The sequence below is a fragment of the Tiliqua scincoides genome, chromosome 1, assembly GCF_035046505.1.
Source record: "Tiliqua scincoides isolate rTilSci1 chromosome 1, rTilSci1.hap2, whole genome shotgun sequence".
In the NCBI taxonomy this organism is placed as follows: domain Eukaryota; kingdom Metazoa; phylum Chordata; class Lepidosauria; order Squamata; family Scincidae; genus Tiliqua; species Tiliqua scincoides.
The window spans coordinates 194,629,242-194,645,618 of NC_089821.1; the positions used below are offsets into that span (position 1 = coordinate 194,629,242).

The 16,377-nt window shown below is 41.7% G+C and overlaps 1 protein-coding gene across 1 annotated transcript in view; it reads left to right on the top strand.

Annotated features, from left to right (window-relative positions):
* The window catches only part of AFG1L (AFG1 like ATPase), an 84,332-nt gene that overhangs the window by 46,153 nt on the left and 21,802 nt on the right, over positions 1–16,377 (top strand). Inside the window, exons 8-10 of the mRNA XM_066613203.1 lie at positions 8,036–8,118; positions 13,281–13,351; positions 13,608–13,708. Of these exons, the coding sequence (XP_066469300.1) occupies positions 8,036–8,118; positions 13,281–13,351; positions 13,608–13,708 (255 nt within the window). The remainder of the gene's footprint in view (positions 1–8,035; positions 8,119–13,280; positions 13,352–13,607; positions 13,709–16,377) is intronic.

A 16,377-nucleotide genomic window follows, 5' to 3' on the forward strand; every position in this document is an offset into this window, starting at 1 on the left:
ATCACAGACAGCATGATGAGAGGCAACTCGGAGAGCTTGAATAGCAGCGAATAGTTGTGCAGTGGTAGTGAAAACAACACTGGGAGACTTTAATGGTGGTTAAGAGGGCAAGAGAAGGCTGCAGGATAGTGTTCTCTCCCTGGCTTGAATTCCACCTTCTCTTTCCATCTTAAGTATGGCTATGAGAGAATTGGCACCAACCACAATTGGCACTAACCAGGTTTTCTTCTTAACCAGAATATGAAATCTGGGTCTGAAGCTGATTAGCAAACCTTGGTTAAGAGGGACAGTGGTTACTGTTCCCAGCTGTTAACCAGAATTAAAACAGAAATTTTGGCATGAGAGAAAACAGGGACACACACACACGCATGCACACGACACAGTTGTATATATATGAACATGTGAAGATGTTTTATACCAGATTAGTTCATTGGTCCATCTGGTTCAGTATTGTTAACTGCCTGGCAGCAGCTTTTCAAGGTTTCAAGGACCAGAGGTCTTTCCATGTTCTACAGCAGTGATTTTCAACCTTTTTCATCTCATGGCACACTGGCAAGGCACTAAAATGGTCAAGGTATACCATTGTTTGTTGACAATCAACAAGGCACACCATGCTGCCAGTGGGGTTCACATCCTCCAGTGGCCCTACTAATAAATGACCCTCTCCGAAATTCCCACAGCATACCTGGGGACCATTCACAGCACACTGGTTGAAAATGGCTGTTCTACAGGAATTCAACCTAAGACATTCTACATGGAACACGTAGGGCACAATCCTATCCGCACTTTCCTGGGAGTAAGCCCCATTGTCTATAATGGGACTTACTTCTGAGTAGACATGCATAGGATTAGACTCATACACTCTACCACTGAACTACTAGCCATCTTGCAGGCTGCTCTTGTTTTCTTCATCTTAGTTAAGAGTGTTACACGTTAAGTACAGTATGTACCATCCTGTAGTGAAGTCAAGGGATGATGTGGAAGTAAATTAAATCACAGTAGTCTTCAGCCTTGGGAGTGACTGGTTTTTGGGGACAATGGGTTCCAAGAGATTATATGACTAAACCAAGCATAGCCACTTGCCAAGGAAGGCAAGGCCACTCAAGACTGACTCCCAATGATTAGTTGCTGAAGTGTTGCATTAATTCAGGATCTTGTTTTTATTCAATGCTCTTTTGGTTTCATGGTGGGAGGTCTTTAACATATGCACCCTTCGCCTGCACAAATCCTCCAGTTTAGATGTGCGTATTAGTTTACATAGGTATCCAGAATGGTTGTTCCAATAAACAGAACAAAAAAAAAAAAAAGGCCATTCAGATGTTTAAAATTGGAATCTGATTTTTTTTTAAACAAGACTAAACTAGAAAGAAATTAGACAAATTCTAGACAGGTAATGAAAACTTTACAAAAAGGTATGTCTTCTGCAGCATTTCTATCAAGTAAAATCTCTAGGGAACATATATAAAATTTAACTTGCTTCTCTCTGCTAAGAGGAAGAAATGTTCCCACTTCAAAAGCTGTTTTTATTCCCTCCTGTACAGTCTCTGCCAAGCAGAGGCTGAACAGTAATTGCCATTACCATTAGCACCTTTCTCAAGCCCATTTTAACTGTTACAGATTTCTAAGTGTACCTCATTGCAAATGCATTGTGTAGAATGATTCTGATATCATTTAGAAAACTTTATGGAAGAATAAATTGGCTCCTGACAGTACCATGAGCACAATCTAGAAGACTAAGGGTACAGTCTAGAGAATTCTCAGAGTAGCTCAGCACACTCCACAAGTAACTGAATAAGGGCTTTTCAAATATCACTCCCCACACAACTCACAATGCACACTGTGTTTGAGACTCTGAAGAGTCTGCAATTGTGCTGTGGCATGGAAATCTGCTTTTGTGTGTGTGTTAGGTGGAAGTGAAAGTTCAAATGTTCTTCAGGTTTTCACAAGCTTCTGGGATTTGATGTTTTCCCCCCACTAAATTTTGTCATTCCCTTTCTACTTCCCATCTGTCAGACTCGGCATTCTTTTAGTCCATGCTTCTCTAATATTCATGCCCAAATTAAATACTAGGTTTATATCCCACATTCTGTCATGCAGCTGTGTATGAGTTGTTTATAGCCTTAGCAGGGACATGCTTCTATACGTAGATATTTTCCAGAATACATTCTAGAAGCATTCCAGAATTTAACCAAATCAGTGTGGAATAATAGGCAGCTTTCAAGAAGCATGAAATTTAAAGTTTTTAAGACCACAGTTATTCCTACTTTACTATATGGCTGTGAGAAGAGTCCTTTAGAGCAGTGTTTCTCAAACTGTGGGTTGAGACCCACTAGGTTGGTCACGAGCCAATTCCAGGTGGGTCCCCATTTGTTTCAATATTTCATTTTTAATATTTTAGACTTGATGCTACCATGGGGAAATGTTACTGACCTGTGCTTTTAACAAGCTATAGTAAATGGAACTTACTCCTGATAAATGTAGGAAGGATTGCAGCCTAGGATTGTTAAAAATGTTCCTACTTGATGACGTCACTTCCAGCCATGACATCACCTGGTGGGTCCTGACAGATTCTCATTCTAAAAAGTGTGTCCCGGTGCTAAATATGTGAGAACCACTGCTCTAAAGGACAAAAAAGACAGTTTTGTCACCCACTGTCTATGTAAAATAATGAAAGGTAGGTAGTGGCAGTGATGGAGAATAAAGATGTGTGGACCCAAGTAAATGAGAAACCTCCTTCAGTGCAGGTTTTAAAATCTAGGTTGTCCTGGTTTGGCCATATATTGCATATGAGCAACTCCCATCTAGTCAAGCAAGTATATGATGCCAAAAATACTGGAAAAAGACTAAGAGGAAGATGACTTACTAACATCCTAGAGGACTTGAAATATGCTAAATGTGGTTTACCAACTGCCACATGACTTTATCAAGATTGCATGGATGGCTTACTACCATTGAGGAGGCTGCTATGTTGTTTCAACGGAAACTTGTTCTATAATACGGCCATTGACAATATACAAAGAAAGAGCGAGAGAGATTCCAGAAGCTTTTGGATTGCACTTCTTTCTGGAACAGCAGGTGGGGTCCTCAGCTTTGTCACCTGCTCGCCGGGGGAAGGGCTGTCCCACTATCTCAAATCTGCCTTGCCTTATGGCCAACTAGCAGTGTTCCCTGGAGCTCCCAAACTTTTTTACATAGATTATTTTTCTTTCTTCTTTCCATGTCCTCCCCATTTTTGCAGGTAGGGATTTTTATTTTCTGTTGGGAGACCAAGTGTCCTTGGACACATTTATGTGCAGAAGGGTGTTACAAAATGAGGTTGTCCATTGCTTGAGGTGGAATTTTGTTAAAAAAAACAACTCAGTCTCAAAATGAAACTGTTCTTTAACTCCTCTACATATTTTCTAACACCTCTACATGCATGTGGCTGCATCTGTTGACACTATACCACCAGTATCACCTATCTGGTGCACTGTTAAAGCAATTATAATTTATAATTTATAAAAATGCGCCCTTGGAATAAAAACACATAACGCCAGTTTCTGTACTTCTAACTTTGGAAACAATGAAATTCATGAAAAAATAAAACAGTTTTCACCCACCTCTATCCATTGCTTTTGGGTTCTGTTGGAGAACCCATGCTAGGTTGATACTGCTATTTTACATCCTGAAGTTTCTGGAATGCCATCTGAAAAGAAAAGATAATTTCTTACTGTGAATTCCTGCTCTCTATTATTCTTGGAGAGCATTTCACCTGCTGCTTATGTCTCCTGGTGACTAAAAATTGTTAAGGCTTTTGCCTTCACCATACATGAGACATGCAAGGACATCTGGGATGGTGTCCCAATTTTTCCTTCCTCATCTCTTTGTTTGGCAGGTGTTGGAGTTGAATCTGCTATGGACAGATTTTTCACTCCTTAACTTAGTGGGGGCTGGAATGTCTGTCTGCGAGTTGAAGTTTTTTATTTTTCCCCTGTTCTTCCTGTCCAGCACAGGAGATTCTACATCTGGTGAGGGTGTGACTAAGTTGAGGATACTACCTTCTGATCCGGGGAGCAGTTCTATCCCAAAAGTTCTGGAATGCCCTCCTGAGAGGGCATAGTAAAATATTCTTTCAGCTCTAAAACAAAGATGCCCCTGTATCTTATATCTACTCAAGTTTTGGTTGTTTTAGCCTCAGTAGTGGATCAAACAGCAAAAGTTTCTCAGAAGACCACATCTAGGAGCACAGCAGATGATCAGGTCTGAGCCAGAAGACTGCCACAAGGTTCTTCCCAGAGACAGACAGCTTGATAACATTTAAATTTCAATCATGGGTATGTGTTCTTACTCCTTGGAATTTCAGCATGTCTATCTACTAGTCAGTGAAACATTGAGAATTTTTGTTGTTACCCCCACTTCTTGGTACAGGAACAAAACTTCCAAAAAGACCTATTGTTCTCCCTTGATCTGTTGCTGAACATGTCTTTATTTGGAAATTCAACATAAGCGACAATCTGGTTTTCCAGCTCTATTTCATTCCCAGAATAGGTTTTTAACTGGTCTAAGAAAGCAGCAGAAACACTTTCAGAATTCAGACCACTGACAAGAAACAGTGCTGTAAGACTCTTTGAACTTACTGTCATTTATCCTAACATTTTTATTATTAATAGTATTTTTCATTGTTCCAATTTCATTTGTATACCCTTTACCTGTGGTGAACAGCCCTTTGGAGTGACTTCCATGTAACCTTCTTCATGCTATGTTGCTCTGGCAACAGTTGTAGCCCTGCAGGGCCAGAAATTCTGTGATGTGCCAGGATGCTTGCAGAAAACTGGAGTGCTCCCGACACCTCCCCTTGAAGTATCCATTGACTTGTGTTCCCTAGGCCCCAGCACACAGGCTACTTGGAACAGGATCATCACTGTGTGTGCATGGGAAGCTAGGGAGGAGTGAGCTGATGGACCTTTCAAAGTAAGCTAAGGAAGATCTGAGTAGCCATGCATGGCCTTGGGCATCCAAACATTCCAGGACAGTGGTGGCATGTCTGGTACAAGCTTAGCATAGTTAGGGGAGGTCTATGCTGAAGTCTGTGAAAGGTCTCTGCACTCATCTCGCTATGTGTGAGCAGGATTGTGGCTTCTGTACTTACACAACCTACTGTGTTCTAATATTCCACCGCAATTAATATCTGTAATACTTTCAGGATGAATGTTAGTCAATTTATTATGATTATATGAAGAAAAATCTAGCTGTCTAGTGACGGAATAACTTAAAAGTTATTAGGATGATAATTCCACATTACATCCACATTAGCATGAATATTCCACATTACTAACGGACTTTCTAAATCTCATGACCTCTCTGTGTTTCTGCCTGTCTTGGACACTTGAAAAGCTTCCTGAGTCTAAAAAGCTTTTCTCTTACAGTAGCAAGTGTGTAATAATAGTCTATGAAGCCCAAGATAAAGAGCATTGAACATACAAAAGCATATCAACATTCTGTGAAATGTGAAAAAATAAAATTTCAGGGCAAAGACAGGTGATCACATCACCTAGATTGTTCAAATTCCAGATACTCCTAAATACTTCCTCACAAAATTTGCTTACCTACTATCCTGAATTTTAAAAAACTGTTAAAAACAGTAAGTCGTACAAAAACAATACAGGTATTAATCTGGCCTCTCTTTGGGTTACTGACTTCTCTATCAGAGGACTGATTAAAGCCTACCGGTCTGATTGCACGCCACACTCACTAATCACCATCAAGGAATCCTAATCAGCAGCTAAAGAACTTTTAACTGGAGCCTTCATGTTTTAGCCCTTAATTGTCAAAGCTACAATCCTAACAACTGGTTTACATTCACAGTATTAAAACTTCCTGTGTGCTGCTCATCTTCTGAAGTAGCTGAACGGTGTAGCTACGTGTCCCAAAGCAGCAGTTCATTACTGTGCCAGCATAAGGACTGTAACTTTTTAGACCACTCAGTTTAATGTGAAGAACTGTTCAGCTCCTCTGTTTATTATGAATTTGTTTATTTACGGAAAGCAAAGGAAAACACAGTCTCATACTGAAAGTGTCATTTAAATTTCTCCCTACTTGACAATAATTGCTTCACAGCAGTTGTCCTCACTATTCACAGCACCTTTTCAAGTAAAACTTTTCTTCTGTAGGAATTCTAAATACTGAAAAAGAGGCCTTCATTTTTACTTACCAATCAACTGCCAATCAAATCCAGATAATTTTTTTAATGTCATGAGTTTCTAACACTCATATACTTCAACAGGAGATTACTGATGTGGAAGCTAAGTGCACACGTCATGATGTTGACCTGTCCATACTAAGGCCAGATGATCTAGCAATCTGTAGGGCTGAGATTTTTGCGAGTACCCTGCAATGTCATCTCTCACACAGCATCCAGAATCTTGAGTGCAGTTATGACTACATTGTTTTCACTGTAAGGGAAGGGACTGGTTTAGCCCCCGCATTTTAGCATGTGTGGGAAAGCTCAGGGAAATTTGTAACAAATACAGACACTGCTTTATAATGTTCACATGACAATTGCCATGTTCATATGACCAGCTACTTCAGTCTAACAGTTTCATTTTTTGCATTAAAAAAGTTAAGTCCTTAATAACTGTTATATATATATATATCTCAGAATGTATGCCCATTAGCACCAAGATGAACTCTGGAATATCCCCACAGTAGTACCTATCACTCTGTTCCTACGATCACAGCCATAGCAACCAAATAACATTTGTGTACAGCTTCCATTAGATAGGATCTGATCAAGGCTTCTACACTGCATAGGTCCAAATACTTTAATATAGCCCCTGATGTCCCATCCTTCAAGCCCCACCTCTCTCCACACTTCCTCAATGTTTCAACTGATCTCCTAACCATAATAATAACATAAGAACCATAATAGCAGTAAAGTGTTTGGAATAATTATTTTAACATATCTTTGAATTTCCTCCCTCACCATTGTGCAGTGGAATAAATGTATATGTAAATTATGAACATTAACCAAATTGTTTGGTTAACAAACCAATTAATTTGTACAGTATGTATTTCCTGAAGATTTTGGACCTCTTTGCCACAGAGTCCTTTGATTGCATGCTGATGCACACTCACTAGGAAGGAGATACGAAGGAACTTAATAGGAGCTGTTGCCATACCTTGCTAATATGGTGGGTTAGGTTCCAGACCACTGCCACAAAGTGAATATCCCTGTACAGCAGGGCTTTTCAAACTGGGGTGTTGCGACACCCCAGCCTGTGGGCCCTAGCCTCTGCCCCCTTAAGGGGCAGGGGCAGCCTGGAGGCAGGAGGAGGCAGCGGCGCGATACCCAGGATTCCACTAAAGCGGAAATGGAGCACAATCGCTCCACTTTTGCTTTCACTGCTGCGGGGAGCCCTGCAGAAGGTTGCGCAGGGCTCCCCGCACCCCCAGGAGGCTGCAGGAGGCTTGGGTAAGTGCACCCAAGCCCCTGCAGCCCCCCCTGAGCAGCGTGATCCTTGGGATTGCGCCACTGCCTTCCCCCCGCCCCTGCTGCCTCCCCCCACTGGGTAGACCGGGTTAGGATTGTGCCCCTTGTCATGCTTACAATGTCATACAGGCAAAGTTGTTTGTTACACCTGTGTTAATGCTTTTCAGTAAGTTAGAGGAAAGTGTTTAATGACTTGCAGTGCAATCCTAAAACAGAAGTAAGCCCCACTGTGTTCAATGGGACTTACTCCCAGTAGGTGTATATAGGATTACAGCCTTAGGGCACAATCCTAACCAGGTCTACTCAGAAGTAAGTTCTATTGTGTTCAATGGGACTTATTCCCAGGAAAGTGAGGTTAGAATTTCAGCCTTAATAGTATAACTCTGGAGCATCCTTGCAAGTTAGCCTCCTATCCAGGTGCATAATCCTTCCAGGTTGATAGTTTGCCTTCTGACACATAGGGACATGTAAGCAGACGAGTTGGTAAAATATGCACTCCCCTGTAATAATCCACTGCATCCACTTCACAGACGTAATGATACTGTTCTTTTATATTTCTGTGTACAGAAATATTGCAGCACCATCCAACTGGATTCTGGAATTGACTACAGGAAACGAGCACTTCCAGCAGCAGGGAAGGCTTACTATCTGTAAGTTGGTGAAGCTGATAAACTTTTTGTTTTACTTTCTTTGACTGACCAAAGTTTTGCTAGGCCAGGTCAAAATGCATGTTTCATTGATGTCCAATGGAACAACGTCCTCCTTTGGGCTAGACCAGAAGTTCCCAAACTTTTTTGACTGGTGGCTTCCTTAGACCTACTGGCTTCGACTCCCCATTAGGACTACGCGGCGGATTTTCCACGAGGATTCTGCAGCTCCCCAAGGAGCCATGGCTCACAGTTTGGGAATCACTGGGCTAGACAGTCAACTGTCTTCCATTTTTGCCATGGTGCTAATGCCATCAAGACCGTATTTTCAGTTTCTTCAGTGACATCGTTTAGGATGTAACATCATTTAGAATGTGTGAGTGAATTCGAACTAATTAGAGTTTTTGGGGGGAGGTGTGGTGTTTGCAGAACTGTAGTGACAGATGGCTGTAAAGCAATGAATATCCTCTTGTGAAAGAGTGTGCAATTCCTGGGTAAATAAAAGAGCATCCTTATTGTAGTAAAGTAATTATTTATACAAATCCTCTGACAAGGACTCATTTACTGTTGGGTGTTTCCATTTGTGGATTCAAAAACTTGTCTTATTTTGACAGATGATCTGCTTGTATCTTGGTTGTTGATTTCCTTCAGCATTTATTCTGTGTTTGAAGATGATAAAAATTAAATGATACCATAATACAGCTATAAGTACAATTTATCTGTATAGCTCTGATTTCTGTTTCCCTAATGATAGTTTACCCTCAGAGCAATTTGAGAATACAAGTATATGTGATGCAGAGTTGTTCCAACATTTAAGAAGAGAAAGTGGTTTTAATCAAGCCAATACAAGTACAAATCTACTTGTAGCTTTATTATGGCATTGTTTTAATATTTCTTTTGAGAATGTTAAATAATTACTGGGCTTCTCTGAAACAAAATGGGCCAGTCCCTGTCCAAGCCTATACTCACACTGTACTCTTTGGCAGTACCCAAGCATAATTTCCTTGGACCTGGTACAAACTGTCTGTCTCACTCACTTACTCACTGTCATGCGTGCACACAAACACACACCATTCTCCCCTCCCCCTTGTCTGTTTTGAAAAACTGAAGTGCTGAATTGTATCCTTTAGCTACTTTTAGGTCCCTTTGATTAGCTCTTTACATTTCTGGCTGCCTGATTTGCATTTCTAGCCAGATGTACAAATGGCATTGTATGTACATTAACGATACACCATTGACAAATGCCCTTACTTTAATGCCTGTAGGATTATCCTCCTGCTTGCTGGCATGAGGACCATTGCAAGAGGTACGTGCCTCTCTGTAGCAGGCACTGCTCCACACTGGGGTTATTTCCCCAAAGGCAAAAAAATTGGAGGTGGCCTAACAGTCCTGCGTTGGTCTCAAAGATTGCTATGAAGAGGGGATTAGGCTCCATCCTGGTTCCTTCCCCACAGCCCTCATCCACTGTTTCCTTGGGCTGGACTGTGTCTTTACTTCAAGAGAGCTACCAGCCCCTGTAGCCCTCAGTCATTCTTGGCCAGTGGATTTTTTTTTTTAAGCCAGGGAAGGGACCAAGGGTTCTATCCCTTTCTGTCACACCTCTCCACTGGAGGGCACACTCCAGTCCCAGAGGTCTCCTCCAAGTCAGGGAACATTTGTTCCCTTGCTCCAGGGTAACTTTCTGGCACTGGAAAGGGTCTCCTTGGAACTGCACCAGTGATTTCAGTGGCACAAGTTCTAGTGAACCCAGGAAAGTAGAGTGAGGGATAGAATATCAGTGGAGCTGCTGCCACTAACGCCACTCTCTGCCAGCCGTCTTTCCACTGTTTTTCCTTACCCCTTCTACTCCCCATTCCTCTTCCTCCTCACCTCCCTCACTGTGCACTGACTTACTGGCACCCGGAGCCATGGAGAGTCTGCTGGTGGGCCACTGTTGCAAATGGCAACAACTTGGTTCCTTCTGATGGCTTGTCACGTTTATGACTGCCATTAAGCATCTTACACCACCAGAATGCTAGCTCCAGTGGCATAAGCGCAGGCTAAGATTGGGCTGTAAGTCTCCTACCTACGTACTAGTTAGATTCCATGGGTCTGTATGTAAGTGGAATCATATGTAGCTCAAAACATTCAGCTTGTGCCAACCCAGCACTGTTGCACCTGCACAAAAGCACTACCAAAGGACTACTGCACCTGCACAAAAGTGCCAATGCAGCCATCTAAAACTCCGATGTCTGTAACTTGTGGAGCCACTGTATGTGATTTTGCCTCTACAAGCTACATTGTCATTCTGGACAGGGCATAAAATGATTGTGTTACTTTTTTCAGTTTATACTCTGGTCACTTTAAACTTTTCCTTCCCCAGATCTGTAAAAGAAGGGAAGGAATTGTGTGATATTTCAGGGATGGAGTTCTGCTTTCTACCATTGTCATCCTTTGGCCAAACTGAGTATATGGCTGCAAAGGCAGAAGGATGCAACATGATCTCCCTTTTACTTTACCGTCCCTTTTCCCAGTGGGCAGGATGAGAGACTAATGCATTGCTAATATTGCTGCAGTATCCTTGATATACTGATGTGCATTGCTTAGCAATGTTCTGACTAACGACGGACTGCATATATGGCGGTTCTCATAATTAGTTTACTGTAAATTGCTGCTGTTGCTCTTTTTATTGATTTAATGTCTGATTGCTGTTTTTTTTTTAAAGATGCTACTTATTGTGAAGGGTTTCAATTTGTGTTTTTAATTGTGATTTTATGTTTTTGTATTTTTTATTCATTGTTGTAAGCCACCTTGTGACCCTTTGGGGAGAAAGGCAGGATAGAAACGCAATCAATCAATGCTAGCATATTGGAGAGAGGACTAGCCTAGAAATTTTCCTTTGATGTACTGTTTTTCATTGGGAGGGACAGGTTTAGCTTCATATTTCCAAAAATATGACTCCGCCCTGCCACCTGAAGTGGTACAGTCCATTCTTCTACCTCAGTGTTTCTCAAACTTCCTGGGAGTTTTATTCCCAGGGTGAGTCTTTGTGGGGGAGAGAGGCAGTGATGTGATCCCCAGGATCACTTTGCTAATGGGGGTGGAAGGGGAGTGCTTTTACTTACAGGTGGTTGCAGGACGTTGTAGGAGGTGCGGGGAGCCCTGCGTAGCCCTCTGCTTAGAACGTTGAGTAAAAGCAGGCGCAAAGCACTTCCTAGTTGCAAACCCAAAGTATGCTTTTTTTCAACATTCTAAGCATTGGGGAGCCCTGCAACATCCAGCAGCCCTGTAAGTAAAAGCACTCCCTTTTCACCCCCGCAAGTGACACGGTCCTGGGGATTGCATTACTGCCCTTGCCCCTTCTCCCACCCCTTAAAAGGATGTGGGATCCTTACATGAACAGGTGGGTCATGAAAGGTGGGTCTGAAAATGGTTTGGAAACTGCAACTAGTGCAGAACACGGCTGCCTGTGTGGTCACTGGGGCTTGTCGGTTCGACTCAGTTGGGCCACTCACTGCTTTGGCGGCTACACTGGCTGCTGGTTCATTTCCGGGCTGATTTCAAAGTGCTAGTTTTGACTTTTAAAGCCGCCTTGAGTGCTCTTTCTGGAGTGGAAAGGTGGGATATAAATTCTATTAATTAATTAGTATTATTAATTTTTAATTATATTTAATTAATAATAAATTAATAAATTTTAAATTTAATTAATTAATTAATTAGTATTTATCAATAAATAAATGAATGAATGAATGAATGGTTTGGAACTAGGGTATTTGAGGGCCCGCCTTCGTCCATATAATCCTACCCATCTTCTCAGGTCACCTGAGAGGGCGTTCTGACTGTGCCGCCACCAGCAGAGGTGACGGGGGTGACAGCTAGGAATAGGGCCTTCTTGGTGTTGGCGCCCCATTTATGGAATTCCCTAACCCTGGAATTAAGAACAGCTCCCTCTCTGGAGAATTTTTGGTGGGGCCTCAAGACCTTCTTATTTATGAAGGCTTTTAAGTGACACCAAGGGCTGGCACTTTTAAAATGATTTTTAATGGTTGTGATCCTGAGTGTGTTTTAATTGTTTTAATATTGTATTATTTTTATGTATTGATTTTATTATTAGCCTCCTTGAGTCCCCTTTGGTGTGGGAAAAAGGTGGGATAAAAATGCTACAAATAAACAAACAAACAAATACTTTATATCTCTCTTACATACAATAGTTAGTGTTGTTCACTGCCAATTGTGGAGGTGTACCTTACACAACTTTCTGTGTTAATTATAAATTGCAGGCAAATGTCTCTGAAATTGACAGCAGTTGCAACAAACTCCTTGTTTACTTTTAATTATTGTCGAAAAGTTTCTGTGGTTTCCAAAAGTCTTTCCCTAGTATCTATTATATAACCTTTTGAGGAGTTGATCGCGGGATGAAGATGTAGTTTTTTAATTGGATGTCTCACAAAATTATTTGGAAAGGGATTTTAGAAAATTCAATTTTAGATACCAGTAATTAAAATTCTATTTGCTTGGTAAACTGTTTTGTGCACTTTTGTTTAAAGCTGTCTATAAATATTTAGTAATAACAGTTCAAAGCTGGCAGTACCAAAAGTTGGTGGGAAGTAAATCTTACTGAATTTAGTGGGACTTACTTGGGAGTAAATATGCATGGGATTGCAACTTTAATCCTGGAAAATGCCAGGACAACAAGTTCAGTTCTACTTGTGCCTATTTATAACTGTATGTATTACGGAGGGGGGAAAAAAACCATTAGCCATGGTTTGAAACCTTTGAAACTCAAAGTTTTCCAAGGGTTCTTCTTCAGGTGCTTGACATGTTTTTCCTCCTTTGCTGTGATTTTGTGTACAAGATATTAAATGAAGCTTGTCCTTCTCTGTGTACATGTATAGTACTAATGCCCTTGCATTGCCCAGGTTGCCTCATTATTAGAAACAGCTTGAAACACAGAAGTCTTTCAGTGTATGCAAATAAAACAGAATCATCTACCTGAGAGTTAATATTCTCTGCTTTTTAAGTGTATTCTAAGTCTAATGTTTGTATTTACAACATAACATCCTGTGTCTCTCCCTCTCTCACTCACTCTCTCTTTTATGGGCAAAAAGCTAAGCAAGCTCAGGCAGCTGTTTGATGTTGGCTTCAAGTGTTATTAATTTCATATTCTATTATTCTTTTCACTGTAGCACAAGTGAAGCTGATGTGGAGGCTGTCATGGATAAGTTGTTTGATGAGCTGGCTCAAAAACAAAATGATTGTACGTAAGTTAATTTCTCTTGAAAGAGAATACATTTAGAACACAATGCCCAATCTCCACTGACCAATTAATAAGTTCCACTGCTGTATATGGGTTGATGCCACACTCAAGTGGCAGTCATTGTATCAGCATTTTGTCTAATTTATGTGTTGAATTATGTGCTATTATTCATCAAGCTATGCATTTCCTATCTGTAAAAGATGAGTTTTATAGTAATTATCCAGACAAGATTGAGTCTTTGTTCATGTTCCCATAGTAACTAGACCAAGGATTTTAAAAGTACAAGGCAGAGAGCTGAGAGTGAATAAAGCGTGTGGAACCATTGCAGACTTCACATTTGAAGAGCTCTGTGACAGAGTGAGTACCCAGTCAATCCTAGATCTTTTGGGCTTTTTGAGCCGCCCCCCATTTTTATTTTTAGCATATCCCAGCTCCAAATAAGCATTCAGATCTACATTGAGTTCATTACGACAATGCTTACAACAAACTGGGATGGCAGAATGGAATGGTAAACATAGGAGAAAAAAGCCTGGCAAACAGCTTTTTCTGAGAGACGACACAGTAATTCATGCTTGGGATATAATTTAAGTACCTAAATGAAATTCTGGAGTTTGCTTTATGTATTAGTACCCCAAAGCCATTTGTATTTCAATACTGTGGTAAAAGCAAAAGTTATGGAAGGAGCATTGGATATTGCCAGGCTTAAGAACTGCCTAGCATAGCAGTTCCTGAAATTTTTAGTTGCAGGCACCACTTTTTAAAATGATGCTGTATTGGAACCCACCTAGCTTAACAAGATAGGCAGTCTGATCCAAATGGGCCATGCTGGGTATCACAAAAGTGCTGTATGGCACTTCACTGTCTGTGGGAGACATGCAGCATCAAAGGAGAGGCCAGCACCAGTTGATGCTGGGCCTCTGCACCAGATGGATGACTGGTGGCACCACGGAGCAGTGAGTTCCCCTGCTGCTCAGCGGGGAGGCTTCTTGGGGAGGGAAGAGGGAGGGGGAAGGCTGATCAGGCCAAAGAGGGGGGTAGGGATGGCAGCTGAGGCTGCCACTGAGTCCCTCCTGAGCCGTTCACAGGTCTCCTCAGTTCTGCGCAGGGATAGGCACTCAAGTCAAGTTGTGGAAATGCTGGTTTTTTGCAACTCATGTTAACTTGACTCATGGAAATCACTGACTTAGGCACAACTCGGGACCAGTGACTCAGAAATGAGTCATGACTGAAACTGACTCATGTAATGACTCACTTTTTGTATGCTTACAACTTGTGTGTGTGTGTGTGTGTGTGTGTGCTTGCTTACTTTTTTCACCACTTCCACATCATGCCAAAGACCTTGTGGCCAATCTGGAAGCTGGCATTTAAAAGGACAGCAGGAGCAGATGTGGCCGGAGGAGGTAGGTTAGTTCTAGGAGGTGGGGGAGTGTGGAGAGGAAGAAGAAGGGCTTTTTCTTTTTCGTTTGACTGCACAAGGCTGGGGGGAGAAACCAGAAGAAGGCAGGGGCAGCCAGGACATGGAAGAGGGGGCTCTCTCAGTGATCTAGGAACAAATAACTGGACAAATTGATGGCCTGATTATTTTTTATGGATAAAGGAGGGGAGAAGGAGGAGCCCAATGGATGGGGGAGGGGTTATTTCAATAGGAGCAAATGACTGGATACAAGCCCAGGGAGGGAGAACCTACCTTTTTTTCTGTGGAGTTGCATCTGACTTGCACCTCAACTCATTTCTCATAATGGCTCAGGACTCAAGTTAAAATGACAGTGTCTCAGGTTGAGTCACCATCGCTGTGTGCTGTGACTCATGAATCAAGTCAGGGGATTGGTGACTCGTGACTCAACTCATGACCCAGGCTCAGTGACTGGAGCGCACCCCATGTTTTGCACCAGCTAAAGAGTTGGTGCTGTTCCAAGTAGACCCATTGGGGCCACCGAGGTAAAGGAACCAAAATTCCCATACCCCGAGGAGACCTCTGGCTGCTTCCCTGGCTCCACAGGGTACAGCAGTAGCCATATAGGTGCCATAGTACTGCAAGGCAGTTGGGAAGCATAGGATTGGTCCCTAATTCACCTTAGTAGCTGCTAAAGTCTTTGTTTTTATCCCTTTTATTATGGTGGGGTAGCTGCCTTCAGCATTTGTTGAGCTCCATGTTGATCAGATCAGGACCATTCTGGTGGCATGTTTACCTATTTGCAAGTAAACACACATGTGTGATTCAGTTTCTTTTTCCATAGGGTTCAGTATGTTTTCCTTATCAGCTTGGAATAAATTTCATTCTTGAGTGTTTTTCGGACCTCTGTTCATCAGATTAGGACCATTCTGGTGGCACTGCATTTCTCTTGGCCTCCCCTTTGAAGTAGACTGAGGCACATCAACCTACTCATAAGTAACCACGCATGTGCATCTCATTTTCACTTTCCATAGGGCTCATTACACTTTTCTTCTCAGCTTTCAGTTTGTCAGTTTCACGACCTTCCAACAATTAGACCATGACCTACTGGAAAACATTACTCTAGCTGGATCAGAGCAAAAGTCAATCTAGTCTAACATTCTGTGGCCAACCAGATATTGCTGGAAGTTCCTCAGCAGGATATGAAGGCAACATTCATTCTCAGTTGTTTATCCCCAGCATTTGGTTCTCAGCAGTTTGCTGCCAGCTTTGGTACTGAATAAGTTTATACAGTGGACCAAGGACTCACTCACACAAGGACTAACATATTAGTCCATGTTAATTGTCTGTGAGGTCCTGTGAGAGCTGTCCATCTGGACCTGGCTGAGAACATAGAACTGCCAGCTAGTTGCTTACTGAAGAAACCCGCAGAGTTTACTTAGAATGATTTGTGTCTGATCAACTGGGATTTATTTAGATTAAGCTAAATTGTAGACTATCACAAACATTTCTGTGTAAAGTGGATTCCATAGTTTTATTACTGAATGTAGTATATTTTACTGTTGCTTCAAGATGCAATGATTTCTAGACAACAAAATACTCTAATAGCCTATTAATAGCCTATTTTATAGGG